Source organism: Miscanthus floridulus, chromosome 14, assembly GCF_019320115.1.
Source record: "Miscanthus floridulus cultivar M001 chromosome 14, ASM1932011v1, whole genome shotgun sequence".
Lineage (NCBI taxonomy): Eukaryota > Viridiplantae > Streptophyta > Magnoliopsida > Poales > Poaceae > Miscanthus > Miscanthus floridulus.
The window spans coordinates 16154156-16174387 of NC_089593.1; the positions used below are offsets into that span (position 1 = coordinate 16154156).

Sequence of the window (20232 nt, forward strand, 5' to 3'; positions counted from 1 at the left end):
TGGCGCTTGACCAAATGACCGGATGCAGCGCAAGGCATACGGAGCATCCGGGCCCGTGCACCCAGACTGACGAGCAGCCTCAAACTGGTCCCAAAGCGAAGGTAACTCTGGCAGCCCCCATGTCGGGGTCACCAGGTGCTCGGCAGTGGTCGGAGAAAACAACGACCCCATCGGTTGAACTTGGAGATGGCCATAGGTCGGCGTTGGCGGAGGACGGGTCGGCGACAACACGCGAAGCGACGGCGGGTACTACCGGGTCCTCGGGAGCTGAAACTGGAGCTGTCGGCATTGCATCGGGGTATGGGTCGACGGAACCAGAGGCGCGTGAGGAGCTAACGGCACCTCCTGAGGTGGCGCAGGGAATGGTCAGACCCACGGTCCGGCCAAAGAGTTCCCGGGTGGTGCTGCCAGCTGCTGAGGAAGAGGAGGACGTGGTGGAGGAGATCATTCGTGATGATCCTCAAACCCAATTCATCCGAATCTTCCGCAAGCGCAGTGATGAGGTGGTAGTTGTCGAGGAGGAGGACACCCCCAGGGAAATGAGGCACCTGAAATCCGCCCTTGCCGGAGTAGTAAAACAAATCGAGATTAATGCTCAATAATGAGTATTTGTCTTTGACTTTTGAGATCGAACTCCATCATTGCCTTTGTTAATTTTTAGGGGATAACTCGAACTGTCGAGCACCGGCATTAGTTAATAAAGAGGATGGAACCCCTCGCCGAAGAGAACCGGAAACTCAGGGAGGCGATGAACCTCTTAGAGAAAAATGCCCAAAGGTCCCAGCGTGAGCGGGACCTCGCTGAATCCAACGCGCTGGACCTAGAGCATCAGAAAGGGATCCTGTCTGAGTAGCTGGCCACTGCGAGAGAACAGTTACGGAACAAATCCAAGCAGCTTGCTACTGCCTCCTCACAACTGAAAAATGCTTTCGAGCAGTTGAAAAGACTGCATAAAGTATCCGAGCAGAAGAAAGGTATGTGTAACAGGCGAAAGTGCTTTGCAGAATTGGAGATGCTTACTTTCGATGACGATTGTTGCCCTTGTAGAGCAAGATGTGGAGCTCGGACAGCTGCGCCAGGCCCTTGAGCAACTTCGAGAGGAGAAGGAAAAAGAAGCAGGGCGAGCTAACAAACTGGTCGAGGAGCTGAACGTTGAGTACTCCCTGGTCGAGGTTGCTGATGGAGTAACTCTCGTGCTTGATGGAACCTTATAATGCTTGCAGATTACCATCGGAGAGTCAAGGCGCAATTCGATGTGCTGGAGAAGGACGCCCGGAAACAAAGAGACAGATTTGATGCCGTAATCGCCGGAATCAAACCAGTGCTCGACTACGTCGAGCCAGAAACGGCTGCTCAGCCCGACAGCAGGCCATTACGCCCGGACGTCGTCGTCGAAAGATGCAAGACGGCGTGGGAAAGCTTTAAGGGCTTCAACCGCGACGCCGTTGCCTCTGCCGCTACCCACGTTCTTGCTGTTGTTTGGTCCCACTATCCAACCGCTGACCTTCAGGCGATAGGAGGCAGGTATGCCGAAGGACTAAGCGACGGAGATGCAGCAGCTGGAGGATGAAGTGGAGGACGCGGCGAAGAAGTTGGCAGGCGATATAGACTTGTTTGGCGAAATGGACGGTGGTGGCGAAGCACAATGAGTTGCTTGGTGGAGATCAACTGCAATTCCTGAACAGTGTAGTTAGAACGCGTGAATGCGTAAAAAACTCTTATATGCATGGCAGGTGTTATAAATAGCATGTGCATGCAGTTTGCTTAGACGTCGGTGAAAAAATCTTGGTAGTTATGACCATATGGAGTATAAGCAGAGTCCGAGCAGTTAGTTTGCAACAGACCCCCATGGCCTCAGCTAGCCCGTAGCCCATGACGTCGAGCGCGGAGCCTGAGCACGTGTAGGTGGAACAGGCGTGACCAAGGAACCGCAGCCGACCACCCATAACGCAGAGTGAGGAGCCCGTAGCACGTGTAGGGAGAGATCGGAAACTGGGTCTTCTCCATAGAGAAAAAAGTGAAACATGTGATGCTCGGCTGTTTATCGAAAATACTGTAGATGGCATAAGCGGCGACCGAGAAATAAATTCTGCACTGAGCTCTCGGCCTCGGATAGCCCATGATCCATAACGTCGAGCGCAGAGCCCGTGCGCGTGTAGGAAAAAATAGGCATGACCAAGGAACCATAGCTGACCACCCATAACGCAGGGCGCGGAGCCCGTGGCACGTGTAGGGAGGAATCGGAGACTGGGTCGTCTCCGAAGAGAACAGAAAAGAAAAAATGTTGCTCTCTGATCAAAAAATGTTTTCGCTATATGGAAAACATGCTCTGCGATTTGGAGATATCGAGTTTGGCGACTTGGAGAAATCGTGTTTGGTGATTTGGAGAAAACTGGTTCGGCGATTTTGAGAAAACGCGTTCGGCGTTTTGGAGAAATCGCGGTCGGCGTTTTGGAGAGATCGCGGTCGGCGTTTTGGAGAGATCACGGTCGGCATTTTGTAGAGATCGCGGTTGGTGTTTTGGAGAGATCACGGTCGGCGTTTTGGAGAGATCGCGGTCGGCGTTTTGGAGAGATCGCGGTCGGCGATTTTGGAGATCGTTATGGAGTATCGTAATGCTCGGCGACCGTACGCGGGGATCGAAAGTTAATGGAGAAAAAATGGAGACAAATTATGAATACCAAAACTTTATTCATCATAAAGTGGAGAGTACATATCTGGAGCGTTTCAAGGATAGAAACGTATAAGGTGTTCGATGTGCCATGAGTTTGGAACATCAATCCCATCTAAGTCACATAGGCGATAAGATTCTGGTCGGGTGACCTCTTTGACGACGTAAGGCCCTTCCCAAGGGGAAGAGAGCTTGTGCAACCCTTCGGTCTTTTGTTTTCTGCGGAGAACGAGGTCGCCGACGGTGAATGAACGACCTTTTACGTTGCGGTTATAGTACCTTCGCAGACCTTCTAAATACTTGGTTGTGCAGAAGCAGGTGATCAGGCGTTCTTCCTCGGCCCGGTCAACGTCCTCTGTCCGAACAGCTGCGGCTTGCTCTTCATCATAATTTTCCACCCTAGGTGCCCGGAAGGCAACATCTGATGGTAGTATAGCCTCTGAGCCGTAGACCAAAAAATATGGAGACACACCGGTACTGCGACTAGCTTAAGTGCGCAGTCCCCAGACCACAGTTGGTAGCTCTTTGAGCCATCTGCCCGGATGTTTTTCTTCTTTCTGATATAGCCTCTTTTTTAGGGCGTCAAGGATCATACCGTTAGCCCACTCGACCTGGCCATTAGCTCTAGGATGAGCAACAGAAACGTATTTAACGGAGATGCACCTGTCTTCACAAAAGTCCCAAAAATGATGGCCGGTAAACGTGGTTCCGAGGTCGGTGATGATGCTGTTCGGGAGACCGAACCTGTGTATGATATCTTCGAAGAGGTCGATAGCTTTCTTTGTAGTAGCTAAAACGAGCGGTTTGTATTCGATCCACTTGGAGAACTTATCAATGGCGACGTATACATACCGGAAACCTCCTGTTGCTGGCTTGAAAGGCCCAATCATGTCAAGTCTCCAGCATGCGAAAGGCCAAGAAGCTGGGATGGTTTGATGAACTGCTCCCTCCAATCGGCGACCGACGAAGGTACCGCAAGTACCAATTGCTCGGCAGGAGGAACCTCTTCAACTCCCGTTTCTTCTTTAATGGATGGCACCAGGAGATCTTGCACGAAGACCCCCGGCGGAATCGCGGCGCGAGAGGAACCTATCTTGGAGAGCTGGTCGGCTGGTTGATTTTGATCTCGTACCACGTGGTGATACTCGATACCATAGAACTTCTCTGGAAAGTAATAACAGATTACAAGAATCATGGGATCGTACGTATCCTAACAGATCTCGTAGTATCTACCGGATAACTTTCTTATGTCTTGCGGAAGGCTCCGAGAAGGATCGTGCCCCGCAAGGCGTCACCTTGTGGGCTGGGCCGCCCCTGGGGGCGCAGCCCAAGTGGTCTGTCATAGGTATCCGGGGTCGTACCCCCCACACACCTCCATTTACCATAATTTTATATACTAATTTACGATAATGTCAATATATATTTACTATAGTTGGGTTACTATAACACACGGGGATATTTACCATAACGTTATAGTAAATCACTTAGTAAGGAGTTACTATAATCTTATAAATTAACATAGTAATTATCGTAACTCAAAGTGACTACAGAATAAATTATTTTATAGCCAGGTAGTATATATATATATATATATATATATATATATATATATATATATATATATATATATATATATATATATATATATACGCGCGCGCGCGCTGTCAACCATTCTGGTCCATACAGAACGTGGCTCTGTGCACCTCCACGCTCAAGCATAGCCCCAATGCTCAGCTTGCATCAACTCCGGTTGTTGGCCCTCCAGGCTCCAGGAACCTCACACCACAGACCAGCACCCATCCTCCATCTCCATCCAGGATTTGCTCCGGCGACACCACCGTCCCCTGTGGCTTCTCCAGCCAAGCCTGGAACTTCTCAAGTGATCTTCCAGGGCACAAAAGGCCCCAGCTCTTGACCACTGCGAGGATGGATGGATCGCCGAGATGCTGCACACTTTGCCAATTCCCTGCTGAAAACAAATAATTCCTTTTTAACAGAGCCACAAGCGGTAGCGAACTTCTCAAAGCTGATACATTGGATAGATTCAGATAAGAAAACACAAGGGCAGAGAGCACTTTTGAGAATAAGCAAGCCCTGTCTTCTACCTTTCTTATTTTCTCTAATTAGCAGCTTGCTCTACCAAAGAAAGTAAGAAACACAGGGACACGCTTTTGTGAAAATGGGAGTCTTCCCTATAGAGGTAATTTGGATAAACTCTTCCCAAAGTCTCATCAGCCTACTATCAGCACTCCGCCTAAAAGTTCATTTCAGATTCCAATGTTTTGAAATAGTGGCTGATTGTTCATTAACCAAAACAACATACCCATCACAAAACAAGACAGCTATACTAGCAGACCCAATCCAATAATCCTCTCGAAAATATAATTCTCCTACCATTCTCAAGCGTGCCATTTATGTAATATCGAAGTTTGAAACAGTATGCTAGGAAGGTCCAGTCACAGCTATAAGACCACCTAGAGCGCTCATTAGAAGCGTGTCGTTTGTATGGTTATATTCTTCTTCTTAATTACAATCATGAGCAAATCTTTTACGTATTCGAGAAAAAAAATAATTCTCCTACCATTCCCCACCTACCATATATAATGGCAGCTTGGATAGGCAGCCCACAGGAAACTTTCCCAAAACAGAGACATATTACCAGATTTTCACAGATAAAAACAAAAAAAAAGACTATTAACAAAGAATATTTTCAAGTAAGGAAAATCTAAATGTTATAGTAAAAATCTAGCTACCTGTGTAGGCCACTTAACTGATTTTTAAACCAGTCTACAGCTGTGTATACTATAGAAAAAGGGTAAATTGGTAATAAAAATTATATCTGCTTTAAGCTGTCCTGGCTGTGAGATAATAACAGGTTCTGCACAGAATCTATTTTGCAATGTGATAGTCCACATCTAGTATCTGAACTTGGAAAACTTTGCAGCGTCCTATGTCTGATTGAACAACAGGACAAAAGGGAAGCAGCAAGCACAAGTATCTGAACTTCGCAGTGCTGAAAAATGGAGAAGTGCTATCGCGTGTATAAAAGCTCCGAAGCTTCTAACTTGGCTGGGCCAGGGATGCCTGCATTGGCACGAGCAGCGATGCTGGTGAGGTTGCTGTAGTGGGAGACAAGCATGAAGGTAGTCTCCTTGGCGCTGATGGCGTTGATGCTCTTGGTGACAGATCCACCATCTCCAAAGCCTGCATCCTGAGCTCCATTGGGTAGTCCTTGACACATCCAATTCTTGGACCAACCCCAGTGCTCCATTTAAGGGACAGCCTGTGCCCAAGCTGATAGGACTTGGACTCACTCTTGGATTTCATCCTCTCAAAAATTGCCTTCCGTGCGACATCGGTGGCTTTGGGGCTTTGCAGACCTCCTGATAAGGTTCTCTGGTAGGTTGGCTTGGCTTCTTCTGCAGGAGCGTTCTCTCCCTCGTCGCCTTCTGTGGTGTTTAGAGGGAGAACCACTTGTGGAAAATTTGGTTGTATGATAGCAGAAGTAAAGTTCTGTGAGTCATTAGGCACTGGATCTTCATTGTAGTCTTCTTTGGTAGATGAGCGCACCTGACCCCCAAAATAAGTTCAGTAAATGAAACCATCTACCATTTGGTGACAGAAGCATATTATGTTCTGGTTGTGAATGGTTAAGTGTACCTCAACGTCCTTGAGGTCAACTCCATTTTCTTCAAGGAAGTTCATGAAATTGCCGAGGTTCTCTGCAGTTGGTTTGTAGTGACCACTATATGCCCAGATGGACTATATATCAGAACAGATACACATAGATTAGCAGAATTCACCCAATGAAAAGGTACACTAACAAGATGTAATAAAAGTATAAACATGATATTACTATATGCTGATAGAAGGACACAGCATAATCCACGGTTTAGAGTTGACATTAACTTGCACAGTGGTCGAACCAAGATAAGTATTAAGTAGATAATCTGATGTGTACTAGACAGAAGTAGATTCAGGAACTATATGTTCCGTTATAATACATGGAGTTTAATTTTCTGGTTCATATTCCATATTTTCCCTTCATAAATGGATTGCCAAAAATGGTTATTCATGGTAGTCCATGACACGGGCAGGACGAAGCTGCAAAAATGGATATGGTATGGCGACCAACTCACAGTGAATAATCAACTCTATCCTAGACACAAACATAACTTTTTAGTCAAAGGTGCACGATTAAAGAATATAACAAGCACGAATACTAGGAAAGTAAAATACTGTGCATAAACAAAACTAACAATCCAACAGGCACTGGTTGCTAAAGCAAAATACCTTGATAACTCCGTTCTCTGCAGTAAATCTTCCTGCAGCTATGGTTGTACCTCCTGCCAAAAAGCTGGAGTGCTGGAATACACCTCTCTCTTTCTGATGGATACGTAGAAATTGATTTAGCAGCACTGAAGAAACAAAATGGGACAAAGGTCCCTGTAGAGTAAAAAAGTTACCTTGCCAGCATAAAGTCTTTTTGCTGTGCTCATAACAAAAATCCATTTAGTCCCTTTAGGACCCCTGCTCGTATCGAGTGGTTCTCCAGACTGTTTATGAATAATCTTTCCCTCATTAATGATGTATTCATAGTGCTCACGCTCTTGCTGCAAAACATCAAACAGATGTTAGAGCTTTGAAATGTGGTAGGTTTAGTAGCTTTGAACTGCTTTCTCATGTTCAAGGGCGAGCCTGCTTGCTGCAGCAAGAGAAATGACCCACCTCTGGCACTAGGGCCTCCCAGAAAATGAGTTTATTGTTAGTGATGCCTGGTGTTTAGCTCTAGTTCTAAATATGTAATTGTAATTCTCCCCACTGTAATTTTTCTGACAAACCATCCTTGAAACCTTGGTCAGTATTAACTCTTTATGAGCGGTACTGTTTGGTACCCACTCCTATGCAATGAAAATGAGCTGGGGAAGTATCCTTTCCCCTCCGTTGAACCGTAAAAAAGAATGAAGTTTGCTAAAATGAATCCATTTTCCTGTTCTTAACTACCTATAACATTGCGATGTCAATTGTATTTGTATCAATTGTTCGGATTCATGAGGAAAGGAAATAATAATGTGAACAATATCAGGCCAGGGCATGACTGGATCTTGTACAAGTTTTAGATGAACAATAATTCTGATTTGAGGCTATGTCAAATGAAGTTCATAAATGCAGCAATTTGATAAACTAATAAGAAGAAGATTCAATGCATCTTTTATTTGACAAAATATTTCTTAAAATTCGAACTTGAGGAAAATTTCTACAGTAAAAGGTGGTGAGCATTTTTTTTAGAGAAGATATTGATAGTTAATAACAAAACAAAAGCTTCATGAAACTGGCACAGTATTTTGTGGATGATGTTAGTCAAGTCATCATACATCCTTTTGCAGACATATTCAGCAAGGATATATACTTTTTGAAGGTAACAGCAAGGATATATATCACAAGTTCTAAATAAAGATACACAACCATGGTGAAGGTGTCTTACCGGACCAAGATACCTTATGCATTGCTTTTTGAGCAAAGCTCTTGGACACTCTGGAAGGTCTATATCCTTTCCCTCTCCAACATCAAGCCTACAAACGCACAGCTCACTTAGTCGTGCAATCAAACTGATAACTGAAATTTCTATTTTGAGCAGGCCTTCCAATTGTAACATAGATTCTGGTATGAATAGATATACTTCTATTTCAGATCTGTTATGTAGGTTCCACTACCTCAAATAACAGAATTTGCAAATGTATCAAAGCAAATCGTAGTGAAGTTCTCACCAGTAGAAGAAGGGCTGTCCGGCCTGGCTTTGGCACCAGACATCATAGTAAAAGTGCAGGTTATGCCCATACCTATGCCGTGGATCAATCTATACAATGCAACAACATATGAACATAGTTATGACAGTTGCAATGGATCAGAGTCTTGGAAATCATCACTCTATTTGCTCAATGAAAAACACGTAATGGCCCGGTCCGAAAAAAAAAGAAAACTTCATCACTCTACAAAGAGATGGGAAGGAAATCCCATGACGTCAATCAGTTGACCTTTTTATGGTCAATGTTCACACATGACAAAAAGCTGAAGTCAACATACTGAAAAGCAGGTTCTTTTTCATACACCTGAAAATACAGCATCTAATGTAAAGCCAAACTGAGAAACAATACTAGTACACTACTACAGGAATCAATTTGCGCAGCGTGGCCAAAATGGGCTCCGTGGCGGGCACCTCTTTTGCCCGCCACGGTTAACCGGTGGCCGGCCACCGAGGCCGGCCACCGAGGCGCCCGCTGTGGGAAAATGGTTTACCGCGGCGGGCCACCTTATTTGCCCGCCGTAGGAAATCGTTATTTACCGCGGCGGGCAGTATGAATGACCCGCCGCGGTTAATACGATGTACCGTAGCGGGCTCTTTAAACTGCCCGCCGCGGTAAAGAGTTCATTTCCTGCGGCGGGCGCTTTATATTGCCCGCCGCGGTAAAGCCTGTACAAATAACCACCGCCGCCCCTTCGTCTTCTCCACGGGTCTTCCTCTCTCTCAAACTCATGGGGGGTTTTGCCCTAAAATTTGAAGAAACTTTTGATTTGAGTTGAAGGGCTTGGATTTGAGGGAGGAGGACATCATAAGAGGTTCATAAAGGCTCCCCCTCTCTCCTTCCATCCTCTCTCTCTATTTCCATCACCTAGAGTTCTCTCTAGATCTATATCTAGATCTAGATCAATTTTAATGGAAAAAATGATGTCATGTATTTCTTTAACCTTAGATTCATCATAGATGCATGCTTCATCTTTCACATCGTTATTTCCTCTCTTTTTCATGATTTTGGACGTAAAAATCATCAATTTCTCCTATTCTTCTTTATTTGTTGATTGTGACGGATAATGTTCGCAGGTATGATGGATAGGTCGGAATGGATGTACCGGATCGATAGAGTGAATGATCCGCGGTACCTCTTTGAATTAAGGAAGTTTATTGCTGCTGGTAAAGCTCACCGTGAGAGACTGAAGCGGATGACAACCATATGTCCATGTTCTCGTTGCAAGAACCTGAAAGCCCACCGAGACAGCGAGGTGCAAACTCATTTGATCATGTATGGTTTCGTCGAGGGCTACACAGTCTGGACATTTCACGGCGAAAGAGTTGGTGCGAGTGGCGGTGCATCTGGAGTGAGCTCTTCGACGCCGACGACGATAGCACCATCGGTGAATAAAGATCCTTTAGGAGCACCCGGCTCCTCATCATCTTCAGCAGCAGCTGCGCCAGCCGACAGTGACAACAGTTGTCGTGATTACATCATGGTGGATGATCTAATGCAAGACATGGCCGACGAAGCCGGCGACGGTGGGGATGGTCAGGATACTGTGAGCCAACCCGAGGATGTGCAGCTTGTTGAAGATCTAGTCAAACATTTCGATGAAGACGACGTTGTGTTGGGTTGCCCAAAGTGGTTGGAGAATTTCAGAGAGTTGAAGCAGGCGGCAGTTGATCCTCTCTATAAGGACGGCGGCGATTGTCCGAAGGAGTGCACGGCGCTCCGTTTTAACCTCCATATGTTGATGTTGAAGGCTCGTCATGGTTGGTCTGACACTAGCTTCAATGAGTTGTTAAGCTACCTTGCCACCACGTACCCAACGGCTAACAAGGTGCCCACCAATACTTATCGGGCCAAGAAGCTGATCCGGCCAGTGGCGATGAAGCTTAGAAAGTTTGATGCATGCCCTAACCACTGCATCCTGTATCGGGGCAATGAGTATGAGAATTTGACAAATTGTCCGCACTGCGGCTTTAGTCGGTACAAGAAAAATGCTGGTTGTCGCGTGGATGCAGAAGACGAGGGAGGCTTGCGGGGTGGTCGGAAGAAGAACAAGAAGGGGGCAAAGAAGAGCAGTGTGGCCAAACAGATCTCGGCTCAGCAGGACGATGAAGAAGAGGGTTACACGCACAGGAAAAGTCCAGCACTGTCGGTGTGGTACCTGCCCGTGACCGATCGCCTGCGTGCAATATTCGGGAACCCGGACGATGCCAAGCTCATGTCCTGGCATGCATCAGCTGACCGCCTGAACGACGATGGCAAGCTACGGCACCCATCCGATGGCAAGCAGTGGAAGGATTTCGACAAGGCCTACCCGGAGTTTGGCAAGGAGCCCAGGCATGTTAGGTTCGCGCCAAGTACCGACGGGATGAACCCGTTCGGTGAGCTTAGCAGCTCGCACAGCACTTGGCCCGTCGTGCTCACCATGTACAACCTACCTCCCCATCTATGTCAGAAGCGTAGGTACCTTATGCTGACCATGCTTATCTCCGGACCGAAACAGCCCGGCAACAATATAGATATGTTCCTGGAGCCGTTCATGGAGGAAATGAAGATACTATTTGATGTTGGGGTCCAGATGGTGGATGCATCCCGTAAGGAGAAGTTCACACTAAAAGCAATCATCTTTGTCACCATCACCGATTACCCCGGTCTCTTCTCACTGTCGGGGCAGATCAAAGGGAAGACCGGCTGCGTAATTTGCATCGACGGGACCTGCTACACTTACCTTAAGGGATCCAATAAGATGGTGTACACGAGGCACAGACGGTTCCTCGCAAAAAATCTCAGGTATAGAAGAAGTATTATGAACAAATACTTTGACAATCAGGACGAGCCGCAGCGTGATCAACCGACGCAGACTAGTTGGGGGACAAAGGTGTATGAGATGGTCAAGGACATGGATCAGGTGGAGTTTGGAAAGAAGAAGCCGCCTGAAGAGGGGAGCATAAGAACAGAGAATTTTAAGGCTAAGCATAAGAACCGCATCAAAATCAGACGCAACTTTCCGGTAAGTATTTGAAAGGTTTAATTGTGCTTTCTGTTCATAAGCGTTCTAATGCCTGTATTCTAATGCTTGTGTATCGATCATGCAATGTGCCAAACAACCGGTAGGATCACAAACCTGTGGCTTCTACGTCTATGAGTACCTGAGGGAGTGCAAGCAGTACAGCAGCAGTTGGAGGGTGCTCAAGAATGGATTGAACTGGTGGAGAGACGTGCAGAGCACCCAACACTCCTTCAAGCAGACAAAGGCGGACATATGTAAGTTTGTCTTAGACAAATGCGTGCTTGAAGGGGGCACGTTCTTCAATGAGAACAGCCAGCTAGCGATTTTACCGGAGTACGAGAGGCTGAGGAAATAGCCCACGATGATGCGTCCGCAGGATTACTCCTTAGGGCATGTATAACTACTTTAATATGTAAATGTAATGAATTAACGATGACAAGAACGACTAAGTGAATGTATATATATGTATATTATCTCATGTGTAATGCCTGTATACTTTTTAAGTTTAATCTGTGAAATCTGGATGTGATTTGAATTTGAATTTGAATTTATATGCCTGCTGTATTTTTTTTAATTCAGGAAATAATTTACCGAGGCGGGCAAATAATAATGCCCGCCACGGCTAACGAACATAACCGCGGCGGGCCACGAAAGGTGTCCGCCGCGGTAAAATAATTTACCGCGGCGGGCGGTGCAACGTGACCGCCGTGGTAAAAGTATATTTACCGCGGCGGGCACGTTACACCGCCCGCCGCGGTAAATCGGTTAACCGCGGCGGGCAAAGCCGCCCGCCGCGGTTAAGCCACGATTTATCGTGGCCTCTAGGCCGCGGCGGACGGTTTTGCCCACCGCGGAAAATCAAAAACGCCCGCCTCCAGTAAAGTTTGTGTAGTAGTGGTAGTGGATTATGTACTCACAGCCTCGATCCAGTGCTGGAAAGCCAGCTTGAGAGCCTTGCCGTCTCTGGATAAACCCTGACCCACCTGTTGCAAGTTGCAAGCAAGCAAAGCAGACATGAAAAACGTAACATAGGACGACATCGATGTGACGAGAAGCCTGATGCGCGCATGAAAAGGAATCGGTCTGTGGGAGGGACTAGGGAAGACCTTGGACGCGTTGAGGCCGACGCGGTTCCAGCGCGAGGCGGCCGTCTCCGGCTTGGGCTCGTCGAAGAAGGAGACGGTGCTGTGGCTGAGCCGCGCGAAGTCCAGGGCTTGCCACCTTCATCATCACCATTGATCGAAATCAGTCTCAATCAAAAGCTTTTTCTTTCCCCGAAACGAAGAGGGCCCAGCTAGTAGAAGTGATGTCAACATCAGTAACCATGAATGAACAAGAACAAAATTCGGCACCGTAACCGTTTCGTGGATTTTCTTGGAAGGAAGCCAACTCGCGGAGCAGGCGTACAGTACAGTGCAGACAGGATCAAAGATTGAAGAAGAAGCAAAGGTGTGTGTTGTGACAACAAAAGGGGCAATTTTTATTTATTTTTTCTTAAGATAATAAGAAGAACAAAAAGGGGAAACCCTTTGTTTGCCCATGCCAATCGGACCCGGACAAATAGAAGGGGAACAAAGCAAATACTCAGTAAATAAATCACAGGCAGTTAAGAGAAATGAAGGTGGTGGAAATTAAAGGGGTACGGGTACCAGAGCTCCTCGACGACGACGGCGGAGTCGGCGAGCTTCCGGCGGGTCCGGTAGCTGCGGTAGACCTTCTGCAGCTTGGTGGCCGCGCCATTCTCGCCGCCGGCGCCGGTTCCCTCCACGGATTCCAGCCTATCCGTCTCCATTCGTTTTGAGATTTGGGAGCGAGCGAGTATCCCAGTCGAAAGCAGTGAACTTGGACCGAGCAATCAGTTGTTGGAGTTGGGCGAGGAACGGCCGTGCAGTGGGCGCTTGTGCAGAAGGTGTCAGGGAGGAGATGAGCAGAGCAGAGCATGTGGGAATAATTTTTTTATGCGTTTTGCGGAGCGGGGTTGTAGCACAACTGTACACGTAGGAGTACCACGGAGGCACGGACAGCGACTGCTGATTCGACGACGGCGACGAGTCGTTGGGGACTTGGCGAGTGGCGCCCTAAGTGCGCGTGGCTGGGCCCGCGTGTCATTGGCTCTATTGGACATGCTAGTAGCAAAGAACACCGTAGCTGTATAGCCGTAGTACAGTACTCTTTAACTACCGTAATACTCTCGATGTCAACAACGAGTAGTACAGTTTGCGTGCGTACAGCTTCAGAATCACGTTGACACCGCATGGCTTCGCGCGAGTAAACAATTAGTTTAGCCACGTTTTCGATCAACTACTACAGCTGTGACCTGGGAGTTTGGACACACTAATGTTAATGGTTCTGTTTATTAGGCTTATCAGCTGTAGTATTTTTCTTTCGTAACGAATCGGTCAAAGCAAACAGGGCCCATGTACGTCCCAAGTCGTACCTGCTCTACTGGCCAGGTCCAAGTCCAAGCTATCGACATGAGCTGGTCTAGAACGAAGCAACAACTCTACGCTAGCTTTTTCTATGTTGGCACGAGCTGCACGGAAGCAGCAGCCAAGCAGCCTCATCACCTGTGTGTGCAAGTGCGTCATCAGCCACCGTGCACCGGTTTCAGTTCATCAGTTGCCATCTATCGGACCCACAGAGTTAATTCTGCTGGGCCTAGCTGCACGTCACAACAGAGCTTCAAACTGAACAACCATTGCTAGTACGTTCGTTCACCATCGGGCATCGGAGCTGCTGTAGCGTCTATGGAATTGGAATGGATGGACTCCGTGTCCGTAGGCTCGTGAGCCATCCCAGTTATGTAGGCTTATAAACCTTACTTTTTTAATTAATAAATAGTATTTTTCTCTCGTACTAAATTAGTAAATAATTCTTTCAGCTATAACTTATCAACCAAACAAACCCTAACATATCCCTAATTAAAGCCAAACATGAACATAGTACGTGTACCCCACCACCAGAGCAGCTGCCTGTCCTCTCGAGTCTCGATCGGTTTCGTTTGCACTTTGCAGCCAAACCAACGTCAAGAAACGTCACATCGTTAACTTCCTCCACTTTCTTCGGCCCGGCAACATGCCGTGCGTGATGGCGTTTCACCTTGCACACGTCCTGTTACGGTGGCACTTTGTTAATCGATAATGCTGGGTGACTAGGTCCGTCTGTCCAGACGCTAACTTGCCGGGCCTGGACAGCAGTCCAGGCAACCGCAGCGATCCGTCCCGTGACTCCAATCTGAACATTTAAACCCGGCTCTTCCATTCCGGATTGTTCCATTATCCTCATATGTCTCTCCGGTTCCTCTCCGCCCTCTAGGCATCCATGCCCTCCTCCGATCTCTAGCCCACGCAACAAACCCTATGATGACGCACCGTTAAAAGGTGGGGTGAATAGCCTATTAAAAATTTATACAATAACACTTAGCAAACCGGTTAAATAATTATGAGGCGAAGCAAGCATTGCGCTAGCCTACTCAAATTGCAAGTCACCTACCATAATTCTAGTTTATATAGTTTCTATCCACACAATAGCTATGTCACTACACTAAGTTAGTGCGCTGTCAAAATGTCGGGTTCATAAACCCGAGGTCCCTCATGGACCGGCTTCTCAGTAAAGGCTCGGCCCAGCAGACAACGCTGCGAACGATGCGTAACTCTTGGGCTGGCCTAAACACCTAAACGACAGGCCAGAATGGCGATGCAATCTTCGACCGGAAGACCTGGCCGAGGAGGAACAGCGCCCGCTTCCGACTCTGGCCCGCCTCTTCGACCGGAGCGCTCGCTTCGGTCTCCAGCACGCCTCCGGACGGCCTCTCCGACTGAAAGGCCTGGCCAAAACTCCACTTCTGACTCCAACCCGCTTCTCCGACCGGGAATGCGGCAAACCCCTACTTACAGCTCCTCTTCGACTGTCGCAATCAGAGCCGACTGGGACCGACCGACTGGGGACGCCCGCTCGGTAAGGACCAGGAAACGGACGGAGAAAGTAAGGCAGGGCACTCAAGTCAACCGCAATACCAAGGACCGTACCTTGTACACCTACAGGGCAGTACCCTGCGACCCCCTGGCATGGCGGAGCCGAAGGAGTGTTGTAGGCGCCGATATTTTTCCCCTACAGTGTTGTGGGCACCATCAATTCCCATATTAGACAAATACGGTAAGGCTCCCCCACGTACCTCTGCGGTATCAACAGTGTTATGGGCGTCGGCATTTACCGTACCAAGCGAACATGGTAAAACCCCTTACATGTCTTTGGGTATCAACAGTGTAGCATGCACCGACGTCTGCCATATCTAAAGAAGACGACGTAACCTCCCACATGCATCTGACATTAAACAATATTGTGGACGTCTACCATCATCTTGTATCCGTCGACGTGGGCAACAAGACTTAGTAGCATATAAACTCCCTCCCTTTCACTTGTAAGGCCATCCCCTTCATCTATAAAAGGGGATGCTCTCTCTCCCAAAAGACATAGATTCAGATCGATCATTTTACTAGTACACAACAACAGAACCACCAGATTCAAACTATGAGCACACGCTCGAGTACTTAGCACATAGCGGGGCTCCCATCACTCTCGGACCTTCAGACCAGAGTCTGACCAGACCTCTTGTACTCCCCATCTTTCTCCCTTCCGTTTATAACCCCACTACAAACTTCGAGCACCTATGCTCAGGAATAAAGTCACCGACCGACTCAAACTGGACGTAGGGCACGTTGCCTGAACCAGTATAAACCCTATGTCATTGAGTGCTAGGCCACCTCCGATCACAACGTACGGTAAAACTATAAATATTTATGTGTTGGTCATTTTCTGCACCGACAGTTGGCGCCGTCCATGGGGAAAACGTTGTACGTTCAACACTTTTCGGTCATCGGATGGCCCACTTTTCCGCCACCTTCGTCATGGCGGACTCAAGCGATACGACTCGCTTCGGCTCACTGGAGTTTCCCACACTCCCATCTGTTGTGATGCGGGTTCCACCCATCTTCGAGCCATCCCAGGCCTTCCTCTTTGGAAGTCTGGACTTCATCGCCGACCGGCTCAGCGTACTACACCTTCGCGAGGAGGCACTTGCTCTAGCGCCCGTCGGAGGGGCGCCCTCCATCGGCTCTGGGACACCCAACGACTTCAACGGCGAGGCGCCTGCGCTTCATTCCGAGCGAACTCTCTGCTCAAACCCCGCTATGAGTAATATATATACTGTTATTTACTCGTTATTCACTATCTTTCATCGATTATCCAGAGGGACCCCGTTGTCCCTGCCACGACCGTCATGTGACCGGTTCCCCTACGACCTCACGTCCCCCGTAGATGCATACGTCCGGGGGCTCCGAAGGATGCCGGCGCCGCCCCTCTCATGTCCGAATTCATGGGGATGGTGAGCTATGCTCCCACCTGTTTACTCGTCCTCATGGATGGCGATGTTGAGAGTGATGGCTCCAGCATCGGCGATGTGTCACCTAGCCACCGTCTGTCCTAGGAGTATGCTATGATGGACGCTCCAGGACAGTCGTGCGGTGGTAGCGGAGTCCTTGCAGACTCACACCCCTCTAGACCCTCGTGCATGGACCCTCACGCTCACCCGAGAGCATGGCGAGGAGCTACGAGAATTATGCCAGAACCAGCCGCCACCTGTGCCGGCGAGCTTGGTGCACCACACTACGCCCCATGCGCTTAAACCGGCGAGCGGCGCCCGGGATCGCGCCCGCTAGGTCCAACGCAACATCATGGATGGGGGGGACGATCCCCCATAGTTCGCTCGAGCTAACCAAAATATCGCCACTGCGGCAATGCTTCTGCGTGGCCTTCCCGAGCCGAACGACCCCTAGGAACAGGCAATCCACCAAAACCTCCGGGCACTGGTGAAAACCGCCACCATTCAATAGGCGGAGAACTCTGCATCACGACACCGACTCGTGGCCTCTCACCCCACCTTGGGAGCAGGGACGCACCAGATGAATCACTCCACCCGCTCGCTGCTACAGCCACCGAGCGTGGCACAGGAGACCGCATCTGCGCCTCGGATTGACCTGGCGCCGCTCTACACCGACCGCCTATACACGAGTAGCTTGAGCCGAACTAAGACGCTCGTAGCACCATCAACAATCGGTGTTAGTCCCAATAGGATGATGGCGTCCATCGAGCGACAGTGATGGCAGGCGACATAGACCCCGCCCGAACCATCACGAAGAATGGTGAAACACACCCCTGGCGCGGTCACCGACCGGACGAACGGAGTCCCTGCAAGGATGGCCTGAGACCACGGGCCTTTGCCCGATGCATCTAGAGAGCACCACTCCTGCAACACTTCAACGGAGGCCGAGGTAAAGGCAAGGCCAAGCACGAGCATCAGGATGAGGGCCCCTCCACGTAGAGGGGCAAAAAGAACAGAAAAGATTGTCGCCGATCGGCCAACTCCGCGTTGGTCGCCACGGCTGATCACACGGGCAAGCAGCCCTAGTAGGGCCTTCCGGACCACTTCAACAAGGTCATGGAGAGCCCATGAACCAACCACACATACCCCGTCAAACACCTCTACAAGGATTGCGAGCTCCTCAAGCACCTTCTGCGATAGGCCGATGGGCCGAAGGAAGAAAAAGGCGAAGAAGCAGCGGCCAAGAAAGGGGGCGTATCGGGCAAGGATCCGGACGACTAAAGATCGAGGTGATCCTACCGGACGCCTACCGACTAAAGGACGACAATGACAACGTTCTCACCAACGCTTGAAACAGCTATGTCATTTCTTCCCCTAAAATTCAGTCTTACCATTGTTCACTTAACGTTTGCTCCTATAAAAGCGCCCCGACCCGAACACTTTCGGCCCGGGTCACTCAGGGGCTCCATGGGGGTGCACTACCACCTCTCTTTTTGTTTACTATCATATGGTAAAACTCCTTCCTACCCGAACAAAAGGGTAGTTTATTCCTTTAAATTACCTTACGTAGCTTTGCTTTACATATTTCGACCAATCGCACCCCGCGTTTACCTACTGTTACGAGCAGCTGAGCCTCGTGGACCACGCCCGGGCTCCTAAGGTTGCAGCCTATGGGACGAAACGGGCAAGTGTGAAAAAGAAAGAATAAAAAACAAAATTATGCTAAGGTAAAACTAAAGAACGAATGGGACAAGCTTCCTCAAACGGACTGATTCCATCACAAAAAACAAAACTGATTGTATTCATTAAGTATACAAGAACGTTTGCATGGGGGCTCCCCCACGAACTTAACTCTTTACATATGCTAAACTACTTATACTTTACAAGCTATTGGGGCTGCCCGGTAGCATCTGTTGTCGGTGCGACCGGCGAAGGCACGGGTTGCTCGCTCCATGGCTGGATGACATTCGGCTCTGTCGGAGGCAGGGCGACGTTCATCTCTAACCCAAGCTCCATGCCATCTGTAGGCTGGGCAACATCCTCCTAATGCACACTTCTGGCCATGTCCTCACGGTGAGCATCCATCTCCCACTGCGTGGAGACTTGCTCGGCCAACAACTTTGCGTGTGGCATCAAGCTCTCCCCGAGCGACTAGATGTCCTCCGTGCTACAGCCGTCGGCATACCCACTGTAGATGGTGGCAAAATCTAGGTCTGGGTGGTGCATCGCCACTGAAGTCAACACCCCCGATGCTCCGTAGAACAACCCATGGGTGATGAGGGCCCGGACCTCCTCCGGAACCTCCGCCAGCCAGATGGCGGGCGCACTAGTACTTGGCGCCGACCTGAAGACCTCCAAGACGATAAGCTGGGCAACATTGCGGATCTGGTCAAGTTCCCCCTCGAGAGCATGTCGCTCTTCAAGGTACTTGGCCAGCGCCTCCGCATTCTAGCCAAACGTCGCCTTGGCCGTCTCCAGGTCCCGCTCCAATGACTCCACCTTTCTGCCTAGCTCTGGAAGAAGGGCGACAAGCTCAGAAGCAAGCTAAAGGAATAAACCCACATGATGAAAAATAGAAAAGGTATGTACCGAGGTGGGAGTTCTCGAGGATGGAGAGTCCCTCCGCTTGCTGGGTCACCTGCTCGCATAGCCGAGCGTTCGTCTCCTCCATCCCCATCACCCGGCCCCAAAGCACGAGCACTTCCTGGTCAGCCTCCGACCGGGCCTTCCGCTCTGACACTAGGGTGCTCCGCTCTGTCTCTAAGGTCTCTAGGCTACCTTAGAGCACCGCCTTGGTGTTCGCCAGGGACTTTCATAGCGTTGCCTCGGTATCCACCTGGTGGGCCTTCGTCGCCTGAAGCCCACACTCGGCGGTGATCGCCCACTCCGCTGTGAGCTGCTCCGCCGCCCGTGCCTCGGTCGCCTCCGCCGCCTGGTCCTAGGACTCGCGGCGGGCAGACTCCAGCTGGCGCTCAAACTTGGCCATCCGGGTGTGCTCCATCAGGAGGAAAAGGGACTTGTGGCATGACATCTCCTGCAGATCCTGCAAAAATAAGAAGCAAGCATGCTAAGGCAACCAACGAGAGACCAAGGGGTCAAGGACAAGTGCGGGAAACTCACCTCCGCGGCATGGCGCAGGTCAACCTTGACCAACCGCTGGACGAACTTAACCCGCTCCTGGGCATCCTCAAGCTTCACCGATAGCTTGGTAAGATCAGACTCCATGGCGAGTCCTCTCCCCCCAAGGATGTCCCAGAGCTGATACTCCTGCGAATCCCAAAGGATAAACCAAACCTTCATCGGGTCCTTAGGATAGGGCCACACCTGGTCAGTCTCCTCTAGCCCACTGGAGGGTCCAGCCTCCGATCGG

General features: G+C 49.2%; 1 protein-coding gene across 1 annotated transcript; it reads right to left on the reverse strand.

Annotated features, from left to right (window-relative positions):
- Window positions 1-5350: 5350 nt before the first annotated feature.
- LOC136504897 (IQ domain-containing protein IQM3-like) lies at window positions 5351-13422 on the reverse strand. The gene is made up of 9 exons (XM_066499939.1): window positions 13132-13422; window positions 12589-12703; window positions 12400-12465; window positions 8440-8528; window positions 8157-8244; window positions 7138-7284; window positions 6965-7057; window positions 6332-6433; window positions 5351-6241 (listed from the first exon to the last, which is right to left on the reverse strand). The coding sequence occupies exons 1-9, from the start codon at window positions 13272-13274 to the stop codon at window positions 5732-5734; spliced, it is 1353 nt and encodes a 450-aa protein (XP_066356036.1). The 5' UTR covers window positions 13275-13422; the 3' UTR covers window positions 5351-5731.
- Between the last annotated feature and the right edge of the window lie 6810 nt (window positions 13423-20232).

Excerpts from the sequence above, each read along its gene's own strand:
- LOC136504897 (XM_066499939.1), bottom strand. The coding sequence starts at position 13,274 with ATGGAGACGGATAGGCTGGAATCCGTGGAGGGAACCGGCGCCGGCGGC. Across the intron at positions 12,466-12,588 it reads TCGGCCTCAACGCGTCCAAG|GTGGGTCAGGGTTTATCCAG; the intron begins GTCTTCCCTAGT and ends AACTTGCAACAG. Across the intron at positions 8,529-12,399 it reads TCCAGCACTGGATCGAGGCT|ATTGATCCACGGCATAGGTA; the intron begins GTGAGTACATAA and ends TGCATTGTATAG.